The 20391-nt window shown below is 39.5% G+C and overlaps 1 protein-coding gene across 4 annotated transcripts in view; it reads left to right on the forward strand.

Annotated features, from left to right (window-relative positions):
- The window catches only part of SH3GLB1 (SH3 domain containing GRB2 like, endophilin B1), a 42436-nt gene extending 35930 nt beyond the window's left edge, over positions 1-6506 (forward strand). For all 4 annotated transcript variants that reach the window (XM_055139655.1, XM_055139656.1, XM_055139657.1 and 1 more), the window contains 4 exons: positions 398-487; positions 860-960; positions 4904-5132; positions 6043-6506. In XM_055139655.1, coding sequence (XP_054995630.1) covers positions 398-487; positions 860-960; positions 4904-5132; positions 6043-6150 — 528 coding nt within the window. In that variant the 3' untranslated portion in view covers positions 6151-6506. The remainder of the gene's footprint in view (positions 1-397; positions 488-859; positions 961-4903; positions 5133-6042) is intronic.
- The last annotated feature ends 13885 nt before the right edge of the window (positions 6507-20391 follow it).

Here is a 20391-nt window from a genome sequence, read left to right on the forward strand (position 1 = left end):
TTCAAAATAAAGTAATTATAATAATCATGAATTATTTTACAAATTATGTGACCTTACATTTCTGTGCTGTTAAAATTAAGCAAAATTGATAATGGAAAATATATGAAAGTAGAATGACTCTCTCATAGTAGGTTCTTTAGGCTTTTATGTATATATCATTAGACTTTTGCATTAATGAATGCTTTTAAGTAAGCTTATTGTTAGGGAAATCAATTCAGTGTGGATAGGATAATATAGGAGCTAAGGTGTAGAAACCAGGAAATGTTTTGGGTACAAAGTTAAATTAAGGAACTGCCTGATTATTGTTTGGGGTTTGGGGAATCTTTTAACTGTCTAAACAAATGTACACAAAATTGACCAAGTCTTTTGAGATTCTAAAACCATGCTCCATTTCAAGTCTGAACAGGAATTAAGGATAACTCAAAGTGAATTTGATCGTCAAGCAGAGATTACTAGACTTCTGCTAGAAGGAATCAGCAGCACACACGTGAGTGTTCAGTCATTGAAAATTTACTTGAAATAGAAGAATGTGTCCTAAGCCAACATGGGGAGGTAAAGCTAAATTCCATTTTTCTTTCAATAAAGAAGTTTTAAATTGTGCCATTTCCCAAGGTATATGAATAGATATATTAAATACTTATGCCTCATTCTGGTACCTTCACAAAATCCTATGGTTGATTTTTGTTAACTAATTGTTCTGTTACTGTGTAGTTCACTAAGGTCAGTCTTTATAAGCTGTATAATAAAATGCTAGCTACTGGTGATTCTTTCTACAAGCACAAACAGTTTCGCGCTATTTCCCCTTCGCATTTAATAACTTTTCATTGACTGTAGAGCTGACTGTAACTTTTCCTTCCAGGCCCATCACCTTCGTTGTCTGAATGACTTTGTAGAAGCCCAGATGACTTACTATGCACAGTGCTACCAGTACATGTTAGACCTCCAGAAACAACTGGGAAGGTGAGCATTTCCTTTTATGAAACTCATAATACGAGAAGAAATTTAGGGCTTATTGCATAGTAATACTACATAATAATAGAGCTGAAGATTAAAGGAATCAAAGACGTGTTTGCTTGCTTAAAATCAGGGCTTTTTCTTAAGGAAAGTAATCATTTTTGAGATAACATTTTGAGTTTCTGACAAAGAATATAAATAAGATTGGGGAGACAATTTCAGTTCTTAATTATTTTGTTTTAAAGCTTAAACATGTTTTAATTCACTTTTCATGGAATGCCTCTTTCAGTTGATTAAGAAAGTTATCCTGAGACATAAAAATTTATGGTTTGTTTGTATTTTTTTAACCCACATTTGTTTTTTCTCATGGGGGTGGGGGGTGTTATGAGAGGTACCTCCCAAACAGTGCTCAGAAGGTTGGGGAACCCAATGGTCAACCAGCCATAGGTTCAAGGGCCTGAGGATGTGATGCTACCTGGGCCCTGAGGTGTTGGAGATATGCCGTGGTGCTGGGGTACCTGGATAACCCCAGAGGAGCTAAGGGCCTTCTGGACTGCACCTGGAGATGCTTGGGGAACTGGGATGCAAACCCAGACTGGGTGCGTGCTAGGAACACTCCCTAACTGCAGGGCTATCTCCTAGTCCCTTGTTCATTGTATTTTTATTCACGATCATGCTCACGATCATGAAATCCTGTTGATCGTCGATTTCTCGAGCGGGCTCAGTAACCTCTCCATTCGTCCTATCCCTGAGATTTTAGAAGCCTCTCTCCACTCGGCCTTCCCAAGGATGCCACATTGGAGGCTCTTTCAGGGTCAGGGGAATGAGATCCAGATTGTTACTGGCTTTAGCATATAAATGCACCAGGGGAAGTTTGCAGGCTCTCCCATGTGGGCAGGAAACTCTCAGTAGCTTGCTAGTTTCTCCCACTAGCAAGAAGTAGTAGAGGGAGAAGTAGGTTATAAGATATCGCTTCTGGGAGCTTGCTTTTAAGTCTCTGGATGTTGGCCGTTGATGGCATTACACACCTGGGTTCCTCTGCCGGTACCTTCATGCATGAGGCCTGTCCGAACGTGTGGAGAGGGGCCTTGAGCATGGCTGCAGCTAGGTTTCAGTGGTCTTCAGCCGCCTTCGGCTCTGCTCAGGGTGGAGAGGGAAGCTGGAGCCCATCCCCTCCGAGGGGTCCTGGGGAAGACAGCCAGGCATGCAGGCAAGAGACTCTCTGTTTTCTTATTGTTGTTAAATAGAAGGTGTTAAAGGGAAGGTCAAAGGGATACTATAGCCTGTAAGGTACATGCCTTTCGTACAGCTTACCCTAGCACCCCATGTGTATCACTGAGCACTCGAGGAGTTAACCCGGAGCACTGCCAGTTGTGGCCAAAAAACACAAAAACGTTTTGAAATATTTTAAGTTCTATAAGATTTCAAGCCCTTTGATATTACTTTGAGCGTGGTAATATGCTTTAAAGCAAAACAGTAGCATTTAAAGCACATATTTCAATCATTTGTTTATCAGCTGTTTAAAGAACACCTATCATTGTCAAACACTGTTCTATATTCTAGACTTATATCAAACAAAATAGGCTACAGTGCTTGCCTTCACTATAAGGTGAAAATGGAAATAAAATTATATACAGGGCAAACGTGTTCTCTGCTCTCATAAACAGTTAAAGACTGTATAGAAAATAGAGATTGGTGGAGATGGTGAGATGTGACTGGAGATCTGGAGATGTGGAGATGTGACTCAACTGGAGATGGGTCTGACAGTAACACAGGTGAAATTATCTCTGTAGAACTAGTCTTGATGAAAAAGGAGCAAGGACAAATATTCCTGACAGAAGAACATAAAAGGACCAGACAAAAGAGAATGTACAAGTCCAGGAAACTGTCAGTAGTTCTTTTTGTTTGAAACATACTGTTCAAGCTAAGAGAATGAGAGATGAGGCTAGAAGAATTAAGCAAGGGCCTGACACAGTATTGTCGTAGTCAGTAATAGTAAAGAAATTGGCATTTAAGTAGTGAGGAGCCATTAAACAAGGGAGTTATAAGTGACTTGAACAAACACCAAGAGATGTTATTTCAATGACAAGGTTTTTTAAGTCTTTTTATTTTCTGTATATAATTGTTCAAACTGGACCTAGAATGAAATTAGGCATTCCACAATGCCGTTTTCGATCTTACAAATGTGTTATGAAGACTCAGAAGGGCTTATAGGGCTAGCCAGCTTGCTTTGCATCTGGGAGCCCCTGTTTCAGTCTCTGGCACCCATGGTCCCCTGATCAGCACTGGCAACATGCTGGAGTACCGCAGCTGTGGCCTTAGAAGTTGTGACCTCACAAAAGTATTACTGGTTACTTGTGGACCAGCAGAGGATTTGTGCTTCTATGTGTTGAAAGCTTTGTTAGAAGTTTAATGTCTGAAAGCAGAACACTATTTTATTCCTACATCATCACAACAGTTTTAAAGCAAAAAAGAACTTAGTGCTTCATTTTTCCTTTGTCATAAAACTGAGAGTGCCACACAGGGTTTTGCTCAGGTAACCATTCATATTTTCATTCTGCTTGAAGTCACATAAATGCTTGGAACTGAGCCATTCAGTCCAGTTATTGCAGCAACTTGCAGTAAACTCACACATAACAGTGGAACTGCTGCATGATTCAAGGGGCTAACATCTCACTTATCTCTCTGCCTTCAAAGAATTCTGTTATTAATAAGACTAAATGATAGACCTCGGAGCAGAGCCAGGAGTAATCCCTGAACACATTCCAGATGTATACTGAAAACCAAAAGTAATTTTTAATAAATTTTACAGATGATTTTCAACCTTAGTAATTTTTAGATTAAAATTATTAGAAGCCAGATGTTTCACTTAGCTATTAGACTTATAGTAAACTGAAAATTCAAGGTTATCTTTATATATATATATATATATTTGCTTTTTGGGTCACACCCAGCGATGCTCAGGGGTTACTCCTGACTTTGCACTCAGGAATTACTCTTAACGGTACTTGGGACCATATGGGATGCCGGGGATCAAACCCGGGTCCACCGTGTGCAAGGCAAACGCCCTACCCACTGTGCTCCAGCCCCTGTCTTTATATTTTTAAGTTTGGTGATTTCAATGTTTTCTGTAAAAAACTTCCTGTACCCTCTTTCCAAGGGAAATAAATGAACTTGTGAAATTTGTTCTATTTCCTCCTTAGGTCTTCATTGTTCTAATTATGAGTCATAATATGCATTGTTTGAATGTTTGAATTTTCATCTATTTGTATGTCCATGAAGTAATAGTACTATTTTATCTTTGCATTTAGTTCATGGTCATGATTCCTGGCTCCTTAGATACTTATTAAATATTTATCATTTAAAACACAGGAAAACGTAACTGAATCCATTTTTTTATTTAAATAAGATAGTTTTCATTCTTGTAGCATATAATTCTAAGTGACTTTCTTTTATTTTCACACAAACATTCATAGAGAATAAAAAATTGATAGTGATTTTTAAGTGTTTCAAGGATATATTTTCTGGAAAACAGTTATGCTTCTTGAAACTTTTTAAAGTTAATTTTTAATACATTTTTAACTTAGGTAATGTGATTTATATTACTGTTGACAGCAGTGTTTCAGATAAACAGTGTTCTGGTACTGGTGGTACCAATATCTCCATCTCCTCTCCCGTTCCCCACACCCACCCCTTTGCAAAATCTGTTTTGCAATTGCAAATACAGCTTTAAAACAAACTTACGAGGTTTCATACTTGAAAAGCAATCTGATGTTTTTTCATATAAATTGCAAAGAGAAATGCTAAACTGTCCCCTTGCCATTAAAGTATTATTAGCAGTTGTAAATCTTTAGCCAAAGTGACGTTAGTAGAAAGTAAACAGTGCCACCAAGTGGTATTCAGGAGCTTTGATCACTTGGAAATCGAGCATTTGTTTTCTTTCCAACAGTTTTCCATCCAGTTACCATTCTAACAACAATCAGGCGTCAGTGGCGAGTATACCCTCTTCTGCATCAAATGTGATTGGTTCTTCTACCTTGACTTCAGCAAGTGGTTTAACAATGACATCTTCTTCCAACATCACTAACCTTAAGGAGAGCGGTGGCTGCAGGAAGGCCAGGGTTTTGTATGATTATGATGCTGCAAACAGTAGTGAGTTGTCACTTCTGGCAGATGAGGTAAGTGATGTGTGGATATAAGGGAGGAAATGCCATAGATTGATATGCCTTCTGGTTTTGTAACAAAATGCAAATTTATTCACTATTTACAAACAGTTAATCCTGGATACTTTACTAGCTATTAAGATGGTTAGTTATATGAACCTTTTTGGGGTATGGAATCAGAAATCAGACCCAGATCTGAGGCGTGCAAGATAAGCACTTTACCACTGAGCCACATTTCCAGTTCCTATATTAACGTTTTATAAAATTTCTGTTATTCCTTAACAATATAGAGCACCACAGAAATACTTAAAGCTTTTAACTGGGACTGGAGAAATAATTTAGGGTTAAGAAGTTTATGTGGTTCTATCCCTGACACCACACATGGTGCCCTGAAGACTATAAGGACTTATCCCTGAATATAGAGCATGGAGTAAGCCCAGAGCACCATGGAGTTTTTACCTACCCAACTCCCCACTCCCACCCCATCCCCGCCCCCCCCCAAAAAAAAAATAAAACTTGTAACTAGTAGGAATTGAAGTAATAGCTCAAAGAGCTGAAGCCCAGGCCCAGGGTTCAGTCAGTCACCGGCACTCAGAGGTGGTCCAGGTGACCCCCAGCACCACTTAGCTTGAGCAGCCCCATGTCATTGGGCTCAAGCGCTGGGGCACAGAACCATCAGGCCCACTGCTCTACCAGGAGTAGCCCCAAGAAGTCCCGCCTCCCCTTCCTGCCAAAAGAAGGAAGGAAAAGAAAACTTGTAACTGCTGAATAACTGGGAGATTTCTAAACTTGCCTCTAATAAAATCCTCTAACTATAAAACTGATACAGTCCTTTGATAATGAATAATTTTTTAATTAAATTTCAATTTGGTTTTCTGTTCATTTTTAAAATATAGCTTATATCTGGAAATATTTTCTTTTATAGGTAATCACTGTGTTCAGTGTCGCTGGAATGGATTCAGACTGGCTCATGGGAGAAAGAGGAAATCAGAAGGGCAGAGTGCCAATTACTTACTTAGAACTGCTCAATTAAATAGTCGGGCCATTGGGAGATTACCCATGATGATGCCATATTTATATACAATTAACTGAATAAAACAGGTTTATAACTATCTTCCTTGTTAATATCTTAAGAGACTAAAAAGAAAATATCTGCCATCAGATACCGGCCTTTCTGCCATTGAAGTTGCATGGTAAATATTTCATCACACAATTTATGTTAGAGCTTTCATGCCAAGAATGTTTTCTTACAAATTCTTTCTACTGAGGTTTTACTAATAATAGCAGCTTCTACTTTTGAGCCCCAACTGAAAGCAGAACTGTTTTCTACTGAATTTTTCATTAATGCAAGCTTTTTCTTTTATGTGAAATAAATTTATTGTGAATTGATATCAGTGACTCATTTATTAGGTATAATTAACAGCCAAAGAATAATTTTAAATTTCTTTAGGACCAAGGATGTAGTTCAGTAGTTGAATGCATGCTTTGCATGTATGGGCCTCTGGATTCCATCCCTGGTACCTAAAACAAAAGTTTATAACTTTGGGTTTAAAGATATGAGATACAGAAATTTCTTTTTTTGAAGAATAAAATGTTTCTGGTAATCTATGTAAACAAATGAAGTTATGCCATGCTTACCATGTTTTCCAACAGAAATTGAATTATTTTAGCAATTTATTTTAATGGGTTTGGGGGTGCTTGTTTTATTAAACACTACTGGATATTTTCTTTTAAATTCAAAAACTATCCTTGAAAAATATTAACCACATTTCTCTGGCATCTTTGCACTTAAGATTCAAAACATCTGGGACAGAGTAAAAAGTGTTTTTAAAATTGTTCGAGTTCATAACCAAATGCATTATCAGAATAGGGTTTGTTTTTAAAACACTGTAGTACAGTCAGCAAATTCTTATTTAATAACAAATTCATATAAAAATGTATTAGTGCAGTTATATTCTTCCTTGAGTAAATTGCATTAAAAAGGAATAAACTTTGGTTTCATGTGAACATACTAATACATTTTTTATTAGTGGATTTAGATGCTCTTGATCAGGATCCCTAGTTATGAAGCACGGATTAATGGTTAGTGACATACTTAGAATCAGAAAATAGCTCACTGGACTATTACAATGAATCACCATACTGATTTTTTTACTCATTCTTTTACTCATTTATTAGAATAGTGCTTGAGGCTAGATGCTGCTGATTTCCCAGCTTATAACCCTTAACAAGATCCACATGATCCTTCACCTCTGTAGATCTAAACAGACCAGTGGAGGATAAAGTAAATTACACAACTGTAAGAAAACAGAATTAGTATGGTTGATAGAAGAAATATAGGTCCGCTACTTGGAGTTCGGGGATCACCTAACTCAATTTTGGGGAGTATGGAGAGAAAATGCTCCAGACAGAGGGAAAACAGTATCCCGGGATTATTGACCAGAAAATGTAGAGCAGTCTGACAACTATCAGTGGTTTGGCCAAGCATGAAATGCAAAGATGACTTCAGGCAGTGTTAATATATCAAAATGGTATTTTGGGTTACTTTTAAAAAGTGGCTACTTAGATGTCATTTTAAAATGTCCTTTTAGGGTAAAGAGATAGTACAGGAGGTAAGGTACTTTCCTCGCATACAGCCGGTTCCAGTTCAAATCCCCAGCACTGTGGTCTCCTAAGCTCTGCCAGGGCTTCTGAGCACAGAGCCAGAAATAACCCCTGAGTGCTGTGAGGCTTGACCCAAAGACATGCACATGTGCGAGCGCGTGAACACACACACACACACACACACACACACACACACACACACACACACCACACCCCACCCCACAGCCCCACCCTCTTTTGTATTACTAGACTCCTAATAAAGCTTGGTAAGCATGGTAATAATTTATTTCACAAGTCAAATGTTAACAGTTGTTAAAGTTTTACGTCTACTATTAAAGTAGTCTGCAGTTTTATAGTTGAACAAGATTCTTGGATTCTCATTCGATTTGCCATACTCTGAAATAATCCTAAAAGCTGCTCAAGCTGATTTAATTAGCTGTTATAATCAAGTAGGGAAGATTTTATTCCTCCCAAAAAATAAGTGCTGGAGCCACACTTGATTATATTGACATCTGTTATATAGTGCAGATTTATGGTTTAAATTATTATACAAAAAAAAAATTTTGTCAGTTTAATAGCAAATACAAATCAGGCTCGTGGAAAATATAGAAAAGGGGAAAGAAATATGGATAAAGAGTAAGCACAGTCCTGCATTCAGATCTGGTCTTTAACACACTGTGTTCCCAACTAGGAGATTTTATTAACTGCCATTTCTTTATTAGTAAAATGAGGATAATTAGTTACACCACTCTTAAGGGTTGTTTTGAGGATTTATAGCACATGATCTAGTCTAGTAGGCAATTGTAGAGAAAGGCTGTACACATCAGAAATGGTCTGTAACCATCAGTTTCTTCTTGTTACAACCTGTAGCTTTCTGACCTACCCAGACTGACCAGAGATCCTCTTTTATGTCCTTGCTGCTATCCCACTCCTTATCCTCATCCTCTTTAAATCAGACCCAGACCTTATCACAGTTAATAAAGTTTTAAATCAGAGAACTTGCTTTACATTAAACCAATGTTGATTATAATAACCCCAATACATACAGGTTTCAGTAAAGTCAAGATGTGTACAGCAGCTTCTTGTGCTTTTGTCTACCACAAATCCACCACAATATGTGAATGTGTTCTTACATTTATTTTGTCTTATTTTAACAGGATTTTGTTTGATTGGGCCATGGTTGGGGCATGGTTTTGTCTTTATTTTGGTTTTGGCTTACAGAGTCGTAAGTTTAATTTTACTCAGGTAAAGCATAAATGTTCTTAGGCATGGGAGAAAAGCTTGGGAAGCATACCAATAGACCAATTCATGGTGCAATTACTAAAAAAAAATACCCTTCTGTGCCCCTGAGCTTAATCTAAAAGTATAAAAAAGAATAGTAATGTGAAAGATGCCTAGATGAATGAAATAGTAAAGATGGAAATAAATATAGGCTCTCTTACAAACAAGAAAAAAAAGGAGTATTGTTTCTGCATTTTGTCCTCTTAAGTAATTTAATGTAAAAAGGTCATGATGTTAAATCTTTTATGGTGCTAATCGGAAAAATTCATATTGTAGGGGGGTTAGGTCCCATATGTATCATTAGGATGTTTTTCTGAGTAACAGTATAGAAATGTGTCTTATTCTGAATAACGATGAGAAATAAGCCTGAGACCAGGGTCTTCTGTCAGTGGGCCAGAGTTCACCTCAGTCTGTTGTTTTCTTCCATTAGAATAAAGGGACAGAATGCACAGATGAGCGTGTATGAGAATGACATTTGGGTAAAGATGATGGAGTATAGAAATAATAGCGTCAGTTACCCAGAGAGGTCTACCTCCATGCTTTATTGATAGGGTTCCTAAGAATCTCCTCTACCTCCCACACACACCTGCAATTTTCAAATAGGTCATTCTGGCATATAGCACTTTGAGCATTGGGGAGGAGCCGTATATACATATACATATATGTATATATATGGCTTTGCAATTTGAGCCAACTTTGCCTCAGCCTCTCTCCAAATGAAGTGACTCGCATTTCACTGTGAGACTCACAGGGAATGACGGAGTCTGCTAGTACACTTGCCCTGTTCTTCCTTATTAACCTGCTGAGAAGCTCCACGCTGTAGATGTCAGTGGACTACAAAGTGTGGAACCCTGAGATGGACAATTTTACCATCACCTGGGAACTTGTTAAAATTCATTTTTCACATACTTTCTATTGCTATTTGTACTTGTGTTCAAGATGTTCTAAAACTACTGTTCTGTGACAGGTTTTTTAAAAATATTTTAAGACAAAAAACTCTTCTAATCTTTACTATGTTTTAACACTAACCATATTACATTTATAATACTTTTATAATGTTTTTAGTACCTGTTGCTCTAGAATGTAGACTCCCTGAGATAAAGGCTATCATTTTCCTGGTCAGTTAAATTTTCAACTCTTATCACAAAAAATATTTGTCAAGTGAAAAAAAAAATGTAATTTTTAAGCTTACTCAGGGCCAACTGAGAAACTCTTGAAATAGAGCCCAACAATCTGCTTTTACAAGCCATTTGGGTGATTATGTGCACGAAAGTTTGAGAACTGCTTCAGTAGAACAAAGAAACTTGACCTTTCTCCTTCCGGCCTCCTTACTGAAGTTCTCACTGCCTCCTGTACCATCACCACTCTCTCATGGAGGAGCAGCGTTAGGCTCTGTTACAAGTGGATAAGGAAATTTGAGTATGCTTCATGTATAAGAAATAGGAGCTTACAATGCCAGTACTTGGTTCCTGTGGAGGTTTTCTAAGAATGTATCCTTTAATATGAAGAAGGGCAGACACTGCCACCACCCATAGTTCCACTCAGCAATAGTGACAGTTCAACACCAAAGTACCGTAACAAACCATGGAGGTCGTCTCAGGCTAACATCTCTCTGTGCCTCAAGATGCTAAGTCCCAGTCTTATTCTGACTTCAAAGGAAACTTTTTAAGACTTGTTAAAGCTTTTTTTAATGATTTACATATGTGTTGGTAAAAAGGAAAAAAAAACTTTAAAAGACAAAAATTACCTATAATCATACCATCTAGGGAAAACTGTCAGGTTTTAACCTTCCAAACGTCTGTGAATTTGGGGCTGGAGCAATAGCACAGCGGGTAGGGCGTTTGCCTTGCACGCGGCCGACCCGGGTTCGATTCCCAGCATCCCATATGGTCCCCTGAGCACTGCCAGGGGTAATTCCTGAGTGCAGAGCCAGGAGTGACCCCTGTGCATCGCCAGGTGTGACCCAAAAAGCAAAAAAAAAAAAAAAAAAAAAAAGAAACAAACGTCTGTGAATTTATAGACTTTTTTTTTTTAGTGACATCGTGTTGTACATACTGTTTTGTAACTTTTTCACTTAACAATACCGTGACTATCCCATGTCAAAATATTTCTACATCATTTTAAATGGTTGCATGGTTCCATTCTTATGTGCCACATTTTATTAAACTCGAATTTTTTTAGGTTGTTTCCATTTTTACACTAATAAACTGCTTTAAAGAACACTGTGTTGTTAAATTTTATGTCTTAATATTTCTAGAAGGTCAGTGCTTTGGAAATGGAATTGCTACTGAGAGTATGCCAGTTTTTAAAAGCTTCTGGTACTGCCACTTTGCCCTCTAAAAAGCGTACCATTTTGCTCTGTTATCAGCAATATGTGAAATATTGCTGTTTCTTTTTGGAGGGCTTCCAACTGAATGTTCTTAAATCCCTAAGAAGATAAAAGGGATTTTGAAAAATTAAAACCAAGGTTAGTCTCCTAATATGATATAATTTAATATCCTGCCATCTGTTATGTGTTTTGTGATACGATGGGAATGTGGTAGTACTAGCTTGCCCCTTTTATTCATTATGCTTGGCGCACTTACCACCTTTCTGCCCTATGTTGAAGTTGTTGGGCAATTTTCAATAGACTGAGATTCTGTCATTTCAATTCAGGCCTGCTATTGGCTTGGGGTGGCATAGTCAAAGTAGAAACTGGAAGGGAAGCGTAACTTTGGCTCTCCTGCTTGATCAGTCAACCACAGCAAGCCCATTTGCTTATATCTAGCGTGAGAATAATCTAAATGCTTTATAGAATTGAAAGAATGAATCATAGTATAGGCATGGCAACCAGTACATAATTTCTTAATGATTTCCGTTTGAGAGAAATTGCTATTTAACAACCTCTGGAATAAATACCACTGGCATTACTAAATCTTTCTTGAAAATGTCAAAAGAAGTGGACACCACCCTGTACATCCTACTGACCTACAAAATCTCATTTTTCAAGAAACTTTGGAGCCTAGTGCCCTAGGCTCAAAATATGCCGGTGTGTGTACTCTATGTGGAAAGCCCAGATTTGATCCTCCAAGCACCATCATGAGTAACCCCCATCTTCCAAGCATTATCAGATGTGACCCTCAAAACTCATTTTTCTTAGGAGGTGGGTTAATTTTTCTTCTCTACCTTCTTTTCTACATTTTTGCACATGCTTCCCCTTTCAAAAACATTTTGTTTATTAAGAAACGTACAGGGGCTGGGGTGATAGCACAGCAAGTAGAGGTTTGCCTTGCACACACCCAACCCGGGTTCGATTCCCAGCATCCCATATGATCAACCCGAGGACCTCCAGGAGTAAATCCTGTGTGCGGAGCCAGGAATAACCCCTGCCCTGTGCATCACCGGGTGTGACCCAAAAAGCAAAAAAAAAAATTAAAAAAATAAAATAGTACACTTACAAAGGGGGAAAAATAGCCTAAAAATGTGTTGAGGTAAACTTCCTTAATGCTTAATGTTCATGAGTGGAAGATCACAGATTCTAGCAGCCATGGCAAAGAAGGAAGCCTAGTGACATTCACATTGCTATTCACGGGTAGATTCATGCTCACTGCTCCCCAAAAGACCACTTAGAATGGAGCAACAAAGATAACATGAAGCGCTTAATTTATCAGAGGAGCTGGTTCTTGCTCTGATTTAAGAATTAATGTGACAAGACTTGTGCCACTTATCTAGACATGTCAGTGTGCATAAAATGACTAATACCCTGAGATACAATGACTTTCAGCCTTTCCTATACGTTTCTAAGACACTCAGCACACTGAAGTCTACAAATCATACTCTACTGATTGGAAGAAGCCAGGGGACATCATCCTGCCTCCAACCCATCTCAAGCTCCAGGTTTCCTCAGAAGCGTTGCTGTGGCCTCCCAGTGATGTTGAGGTTTAGCCGGCTGAAAGTTGGTGAAATTAGATCACCACGGCGCTCGATGTGGATATGGAAAGCAGCTTGATTTTAAGCAATAAGTTTGGTGATCATGACTCAGTCTTGGAGGGCTTAGATGGTGAGATCTTTCTGTCATCTGTAAACTCATGGAGAGCCACTGCTTCAGCTATTTCATGTATATTATCCACCAGCCCGCCGCCTCTTCAGTGCTAGCTACAATCTCCATACCTAGCTCGATGCTCCTTCCAGAAGAGCTGGATGTCAGAGCACTCTGGTATGACAAGTGTCATTTCTTCCTTCCTATTATGTTCAATTGAGTGACTCCCCAAAATACAAGACATTTAGTCAGTTTATACCACAGCCAGTTCTTTCGGGAGTAATTCCAATAATGCTGGCTGGTGAAAATACATCATTTCCACTGTTGTAGACTTGAAACCAAGACTCCTTCATCTCACACATAGCCTTTGGTGTGAAAACCTTTCATCAGTCCACATAAGTTTCCTCTTTAAGGGCACATTGCTGACAAACCCATCAATCTGACTTTGGTTGAAATTAACAAGATCCAAACATTTTTTTAACCATGTGTTGGAGGAGTTACATGGCACTGATTCCTGTTTCTTCTGTAAAATGAAAATTGAAATACCTATCTCCTAGGTTTATGGCAAGTCGTAGCTCCCAGAACATGGCTCCCAAACAAACACTTAAAGGCTTAGATATAATTTCTGGCACTCCTACTAATTCAAACAATTGGTTTTTTAACCAGTGCTCAGTCAATCTGATGCACACTTAACGAACCATTGGTGAGTCAGTGAAGTAATGAAAGAGCTTGACTCCATAACTGGTATGTGATTCCTATTATTACTATATGAATTTCTGAAGACAAAGAGCCATATATATCCCTCTCATCAAGCGATTGAGTTTGGCAGGGCTGAAGAGAGTATTGGAGAGAAAGTGCTTTACATGCAGTCAACCCCAAGCTGTTTTTCAGCGTGTAACACACACGCGCGCAACACACGCACACACAAACACACGCACACACATAGTTTGTGAATCCCCAGCACCACATATGGTCAGATCATTGAGTACTTTTAGGGGTCTTTTCTGAATCTGCTGTTGGTTATGGCCCAAACCTCCTCCCAATTAAAAAAAAAAAAAAGTTGGAGGCTGAAGCAATAGCACAGCAGGTGGGGCATTTGCCTTGCACACGGCCAACTCAGGTTTGATTCCCAGCATCCTATATGGTCCCCTGAGCACCACCAGGGGCGATTCCTGAGTGCAGAGCCAGGAATAACCCCTATGTGACCCAAAAAGCAAAAAAAAAGTTTATAGGCACAGATAACTTTAATCAGCCATGTAGAAAATGAGTTGAAGAGTTTTTGTTTCGTTTTGAGGGGTAGGGGAGTCACACTCAGCGATGTTCAGGGATTATTCCTGGCTTTGCACTCAGGAATTACTCCTGGTGGTGCTTGCGAGACCATATGGGATGCAGGGGATTGAACCTGGGTCAACTGTGTGCAAGGCAAATGCCTTACCCGCTATGCTATCGCTCTGGTCCCAAGTTGAAGTGTTTTGAATGAAAAATCAGTCTGAAATCTCTACTTAGAACTTCTACAAAAAAAGAAGTATTTGGGAGAAAGGTATGGGTTTTTTCTCAGAAAACAGTCCATTGTGTCCTTATAGATAAGTAAAATTGAGAGAATGTTCCAATGTTGTGAGTCATAGAACATACACATGATCACTTTTGGCCTGCAAATTTTCAAAGCATATGTTACAAATTGTTATTATGACAAAATTTCAATCTTCACTGAAAACCTGAGTCAACTTTATTTCATGCAACTTTCTGATGAATGCCTCAAAATAAATTTGTTTCACAAAGTTATCCCGGGAAACTAAGTGGACTTAGCTTCTAAGCTAGGGTATTTGGATATAAACCAATTATGTGTTGCAAGAGTCTAAAATAATTGTGCTTTTATAGAAATTCAAAATAAGCTATTTTTTTAAAAGCTTTAGATGGCAAGTCCAGTAAAAATTAAATTTGCGGTTATATGCCTTAGGCAAATTATTCTCCTAACCTTGCAGGTCTACAGATTTGTCATCTGTAAAATGAAAGGATTAAAGTAAATTATTTCTAAGGTCCTATCTCTTACATCCTAAATGATCTAAACAAGACAAAGTTGGTCCTGTCTTAATAATAATCAATGCTAAACCCTGAGTTGTTATTAATTAACATGCAGCTTGCACAATCTGTTTAGGCTGAGAGCTAGTGAAGATGTTTTCTTCTTTGCATTTAATTTTAATATACAAAGCTCTTCAGCCTAAGTTTTCTAGAAAATACCTTGTGGGAATCCTTTGGAAATCACTTATCTCAGCTGGCACAGCCTAACTGAATCAGACATCTGAAGGAAAAATGTACTTTGTACTCACTTTCAGAAGGGTTCTAAGCAAATGCCAACAGTATTGTCTTAGGCATCATGAACAGTATTGTCTTACATTCCCTGAGAAAAATTGCTATCATTTATTTGTGTCCTTAAACCCAACAAAAACACTGATGTCCTTCACCCCATTTTGCAGGCAAGAAAACCAGTCTGAGAGCCAGAAAGGAACAGAACTAGGTCCCATTCCTTGTCTTCCCAGGACCAAGGCCCAAGCTCTTTTTCAGTTTGTAACACACATACACACATTTCTTTTAAATGTATGCCCCAAATATAATCAATAGCCTATTACTCCTAGCATTCCTGGGTTAGTAGCTTTTCTTGAGATAGAGGGGTGTGTATATATATATATATATGTATACATACATATATATACACACATATATATACACACACACATATATATATGTGTGTGTGTATCTATATAGATATATCGATATATACTTGCTCTGCTTAATAACTTAAATAACTGCTTAACCAACTAGAGAAAACCGCCCTTTGGGCACCATTTAGCCTATCACCACCACAGCTAAAAGTGAACAGAAATAATCAGCCTCAGCTTAAACCTTTGGAGTAGGATCCAACCATCTTATAGTTCAACAAGCTCCCCAGGTAATTTCTAAGAACGTTTGAGGAAAATTTATTTCTATAAAACAGATTAAATTATATTTTGCCTTTCCCTTTAAAGCTGACTTATCTGCAGGAACAATAAAAGAGAATAATGATGGTCCAGACTATTAAGCTGCAATGTGATATCATTTTACTGACTCTATCAATTAAATAGGCCATTACTAATGAATAATTTGATCAGCTATTGTGCTCAGAATATAACTTTGTCAGGAACAGAAGAAAGGCCCCTTAATTTGAAAAGTTTATTCTGAAATTCAGCTATAAAGGAATATGCTCTATAAATTTATCTCTTGTCAAGGTAACAGATGTATATAATCTCCGTTGTTCTTTCTAGGTAGAATCGAATTACATGAGAGCTTTAATGCTGTTTAGAAGGGCACCAGCTTGCCATTAAAAAAGCAGATGCTGCTCACTGACATTCACAAAGTTGTAGCCACTCTATGGATCCTGCCACACACTACCCCTCCTTTCATTCTTGCAACACAACTGTGAAGTAGAGATTACTGCCCTCAATCTGCAAATGAAAGGGGCTGGAGCATAGCACAGCGGTAGGGTGTTTGCAGGTTGATTCCCAACATCCCAGGAGTAATTCCTCAGTGCAAAGCCAGGAGAACCCCTGTGTATTGCCCATTGTGACCCCCAAAAAGCAGGGGGTTAAAATCTGCAAATGAGAAAACGGAGGCTTAGATAAAAATATTTGGTGTGAAATTGTGCCACTCGCTTTCAGGGACTTGCATCTCACTTCTTCATTTTTTTCATGTGTATCCTCTAACTTTCCATTATTCAAGACTGTCAGACTCAGGAAGTCCATAGAACGCAGGTGTTCCATCTCAATCCATTCCCACATCTCCTGAAACATTCACATATGGCTTGTTTTAAGCCTGATTTCTGTCCATTGTAGTACCTTTAAACAACTGCTTAACCAACTAAAGAAAACCCCCATTGGGAATCATTTAGTCCATCACCACCACCACCAAAAGTGAACTCTCCCAGTCAGCTGACCTAGAACAACCTGTAGAGGCTGGAGATGAGGAAAGATAGGGTATAGGATGTGTGGACATGACTTCATAGAGTGTTGGGAAGTGTGTCAGTGATGATATTGGGCAGAGAACACTAAACCAGCAAAAGGAATAACTCACAATAGGGTTGGGGGCCTTCTATGTGCCTGACTTCAGACCAATTCCCCAGCACCTCATGGTCTCCCAGGCATCACCAGGTACAACCCTGGAGGCCCCTGGAACCCTACCAGGATGGCGCATGTAATCCCCTCAGACTCTCACATTAAGCCACGGGCCTGGTTGGCCCCCAAACTACCACCTGTTCAGTAGGAAAGTGCAATTAGTTTAATCAATTGTTTTTGTTATCTACTTCCCCAAATAAATACCTCATTGGACAGCCTCCACTAACTCTACTACCCAGCCACTGCCATGCTCCAGGCCACTTTCTGAACCACTTTGTGGCCGCACAACACACCATAAGACACTTAATACCCGTTTTCCATAATTACCGCACCATATTTGATGGGTTTCAAATATGGTGTGAACCATGCGAACACCTGTAAGGGCAATTGTAGGCCTCCCTAAAAGCCTCCATCCCTCTAAGAGAGCCCGGCAAGCTACCGAGAGTACCTCGCCTGCACAGCAGAGCCTGGCAAGCTACCCTGGCGTATTCAATATGCCAAAAACAGTAACAACAATGGGCCTCATTGCCTGACACCAAAAGAGCCCCCAGTATGGCAGCATTAAGAAGGATGAGCAAATTTCAGGGACAAACTAGACTGCCAAAATAAAGAAGAACTAAAATGACTGTCTGTACTTTCAATACATGTATGCTGGCATTGGAAGCATCCATCCAGGACCTGATGGTGCAAGTGCAGAAGATCAAGTACGACATCATTAGTCTGACTGAAACAAGAAAGCATTGATCACATCACGCCATTTTTGACACTGGAGAAGAACTGTTCCTCAGAATATGGGACAACAGAGGCGTTGGTGGCGTCGGTGTCCTTGTCAACACGAACTTGGCCATGAGCATTGATTCATTTGAATGCCTAACAACCCGAATTGGATAATTATGCTTGAATAGATGTGGCTCACTGCTGGCAGTTTCTATCTTCGTCGTCTATGCACCAACATCCAACTACAATGAAAAAGAAATTGAGAAGTTCTACATGGAGCTGGAAAAGTTCTATAAAGAAGACCACAGCTTCTACAAGATCAGTGTCGGTGATTTTAATGCCAAGATATGACCAAGAAGGTCACCCGAAGAACTCCACATTGGGACCATGGCCTAGAATGGAACGAACAGGGTGAGAGACTGTCTGAGTTCATCACATCGACCAAGACCATCCATGGTAACTCACAGTTCCAGAAGGCTGAATCTAAACACTGGACATGGGAGTCTCCCGGTGGACAGTTCCACAATGAAATTGACCGCATCATATTCAATCAAAGGTTTTGCTTGACTGATGTCACTGTTGTCCCAAAATTCCAAACGGGATTGGACCACCGTCTCCTTCATGCAAAACTCTACTTCACAGAACAGGGAGAAAGGACTGCACAGTTTAAGTTTAAGAAGAAAACTCCCAGGTGACCACTCAATACCCCTATTGCAAACCACAACACCCAAAAGGAGAGAGAGAGAACAAATTGGAATGCCCTGCTACAGAGGCAGGATGGGGTGGGGGCGATGGGATTGAGGGGTGGGAGGGATACTGGGTTCATTGGTGGTGGAGAATGGACACTGGTGGAGGGATGGGCTCTAGAACATTGCATGAGGGAAAAACTGTCACTGTCACTGTCATCCTGTTGTTCATCGATTTGTTTGAGCGGGCACAGTAACGTCTCTCAATGTGAGACTTATTGTTACTGTTTTTGGCATATTCAATATGCCACGGGTAGCTTGCCAGGCTCTGCTGTGCGGGCGCGATACTCTCGGTAGCTTGCTGGGTTCTCTGAGAGGAGTGGAGGAATTGAACACAAGTTGGCTGCGTGAAAGGCAAATGCCCTACTGCTGTGCTATCTCTCCAGCCCGGTAACTATAGTATTCATGCATAATTTTAGAAATTCGATTTTTTACTAAAAAGGATTTCTATAAACTTTTTATTGTTGTTGTTTTTTTTGTTTTGGAGCAACACCCAGTGGTTCTCAGAGCTTACTACTTGTTCTGCACTCAGGAATCACCCGGGTGAACCTCAGGAGACTATATGCACTGAGGGGATCAAACCCAGGTTGGCTGTGTGCAAGATGAGCATCTTACTGCCCTACCTTCTGGATTTCTTTTTTACTTTTATCTCACTAATTTTTATGCCCCCCTTTCTTTGGGTGGTTGCTACAATGCTAGAGGTCATACGTGCATCCTCATCAAGCAGTTCCTATCTATTGGCACTTACTATGTGCCAGGTACATCTTCTATTTTATTTTAGTTTTTGACTTTTGGGCACATTGTATAAACCTCATGGCATTATGCAGTAGAAATTACTCTCTTTTCTTTTTTCATGTGTGCGGTATGGGTGGGTACTCAGAGTCTACACATGACTTAGTGCTCTGATTTGCTCTCAGTGATACTCAGGGGACTATCTGATGCCAGGGATTGAACCAAGATCACCACTAATCTCTCTCTCTCTCTGACTCCATAACTGTTTTATACAAAGACACCTAGGCATGAACTTACTTACACAAAACTATTTAAACAGTGACAGAACCACATTCACACACAGCAGTTAATCTGATTCCAGAATCTAGTCTCTTCCTCCACTCCCTGTCTTCCATGATTTACAAAGCTGTTGACATCAGGGTTCCTAGCATCCGGTGTTCTGATTCCAAGCCCCTCCCCCCACGAGGATCAGCATCTCTCCACCAATGTTGCAATGTTGCAGGTTCTTAACAACTTCTTTGTATTTTGTTAATTAGTGGTGTTTGCACAAAAGCCTTGTGACAAAGTTCATTTACTGACTTCCCTTACCCAGGCCTCTTTTATATTTTCTTTGGGGGATAGAACTGAGTGGAAGGATTTTTATCTTTGAGAACTTGGGACCCAGAATCTCTCAGATTCTTACCACAAAATAGATGACTAGGGGCTAGAGAGATAGTACGGCAGGCAAAGAACTTGTCGTGCATGTGCTGGACCCGGGTATGATACTCAGTACCACATATGGTTCCTCTGAGCCCTGCAAGAAGTGATCCCTGAGCACTGCCTGGTGTAAACCAAAAAATGGGGGGAGGGGGGAAAATAGTTAGGTAGTTGTAAAAAGTTACAAGATGCGTGCGCACACGAGAGGGGGACAGGGGGAGATGCGATGATGTGTTGTGTTGTGTTGTGTTGTGTTGTGTTGTGTTGTGTTGTGTTGTGTTGTCCGAGGGCTCTCAGGCCAGTTCTCTTGCATGCGAGACGCTTGTGTTTGGTGT

This window comes from Sorex araneus, chromosome 5 (assembly GCF_027595985.1).
Source record: "Sorex araneus isolate mSorAra2 chromosome 5, mSorAra2.pri, whole genome shotgun sequence".
Classification (NCBI taxonomy): Eukaryota; Metazoa; Chordata; class Mammalia; order Eulipotyphla; family Soricidae; genus Sorex; species Sorex araneus.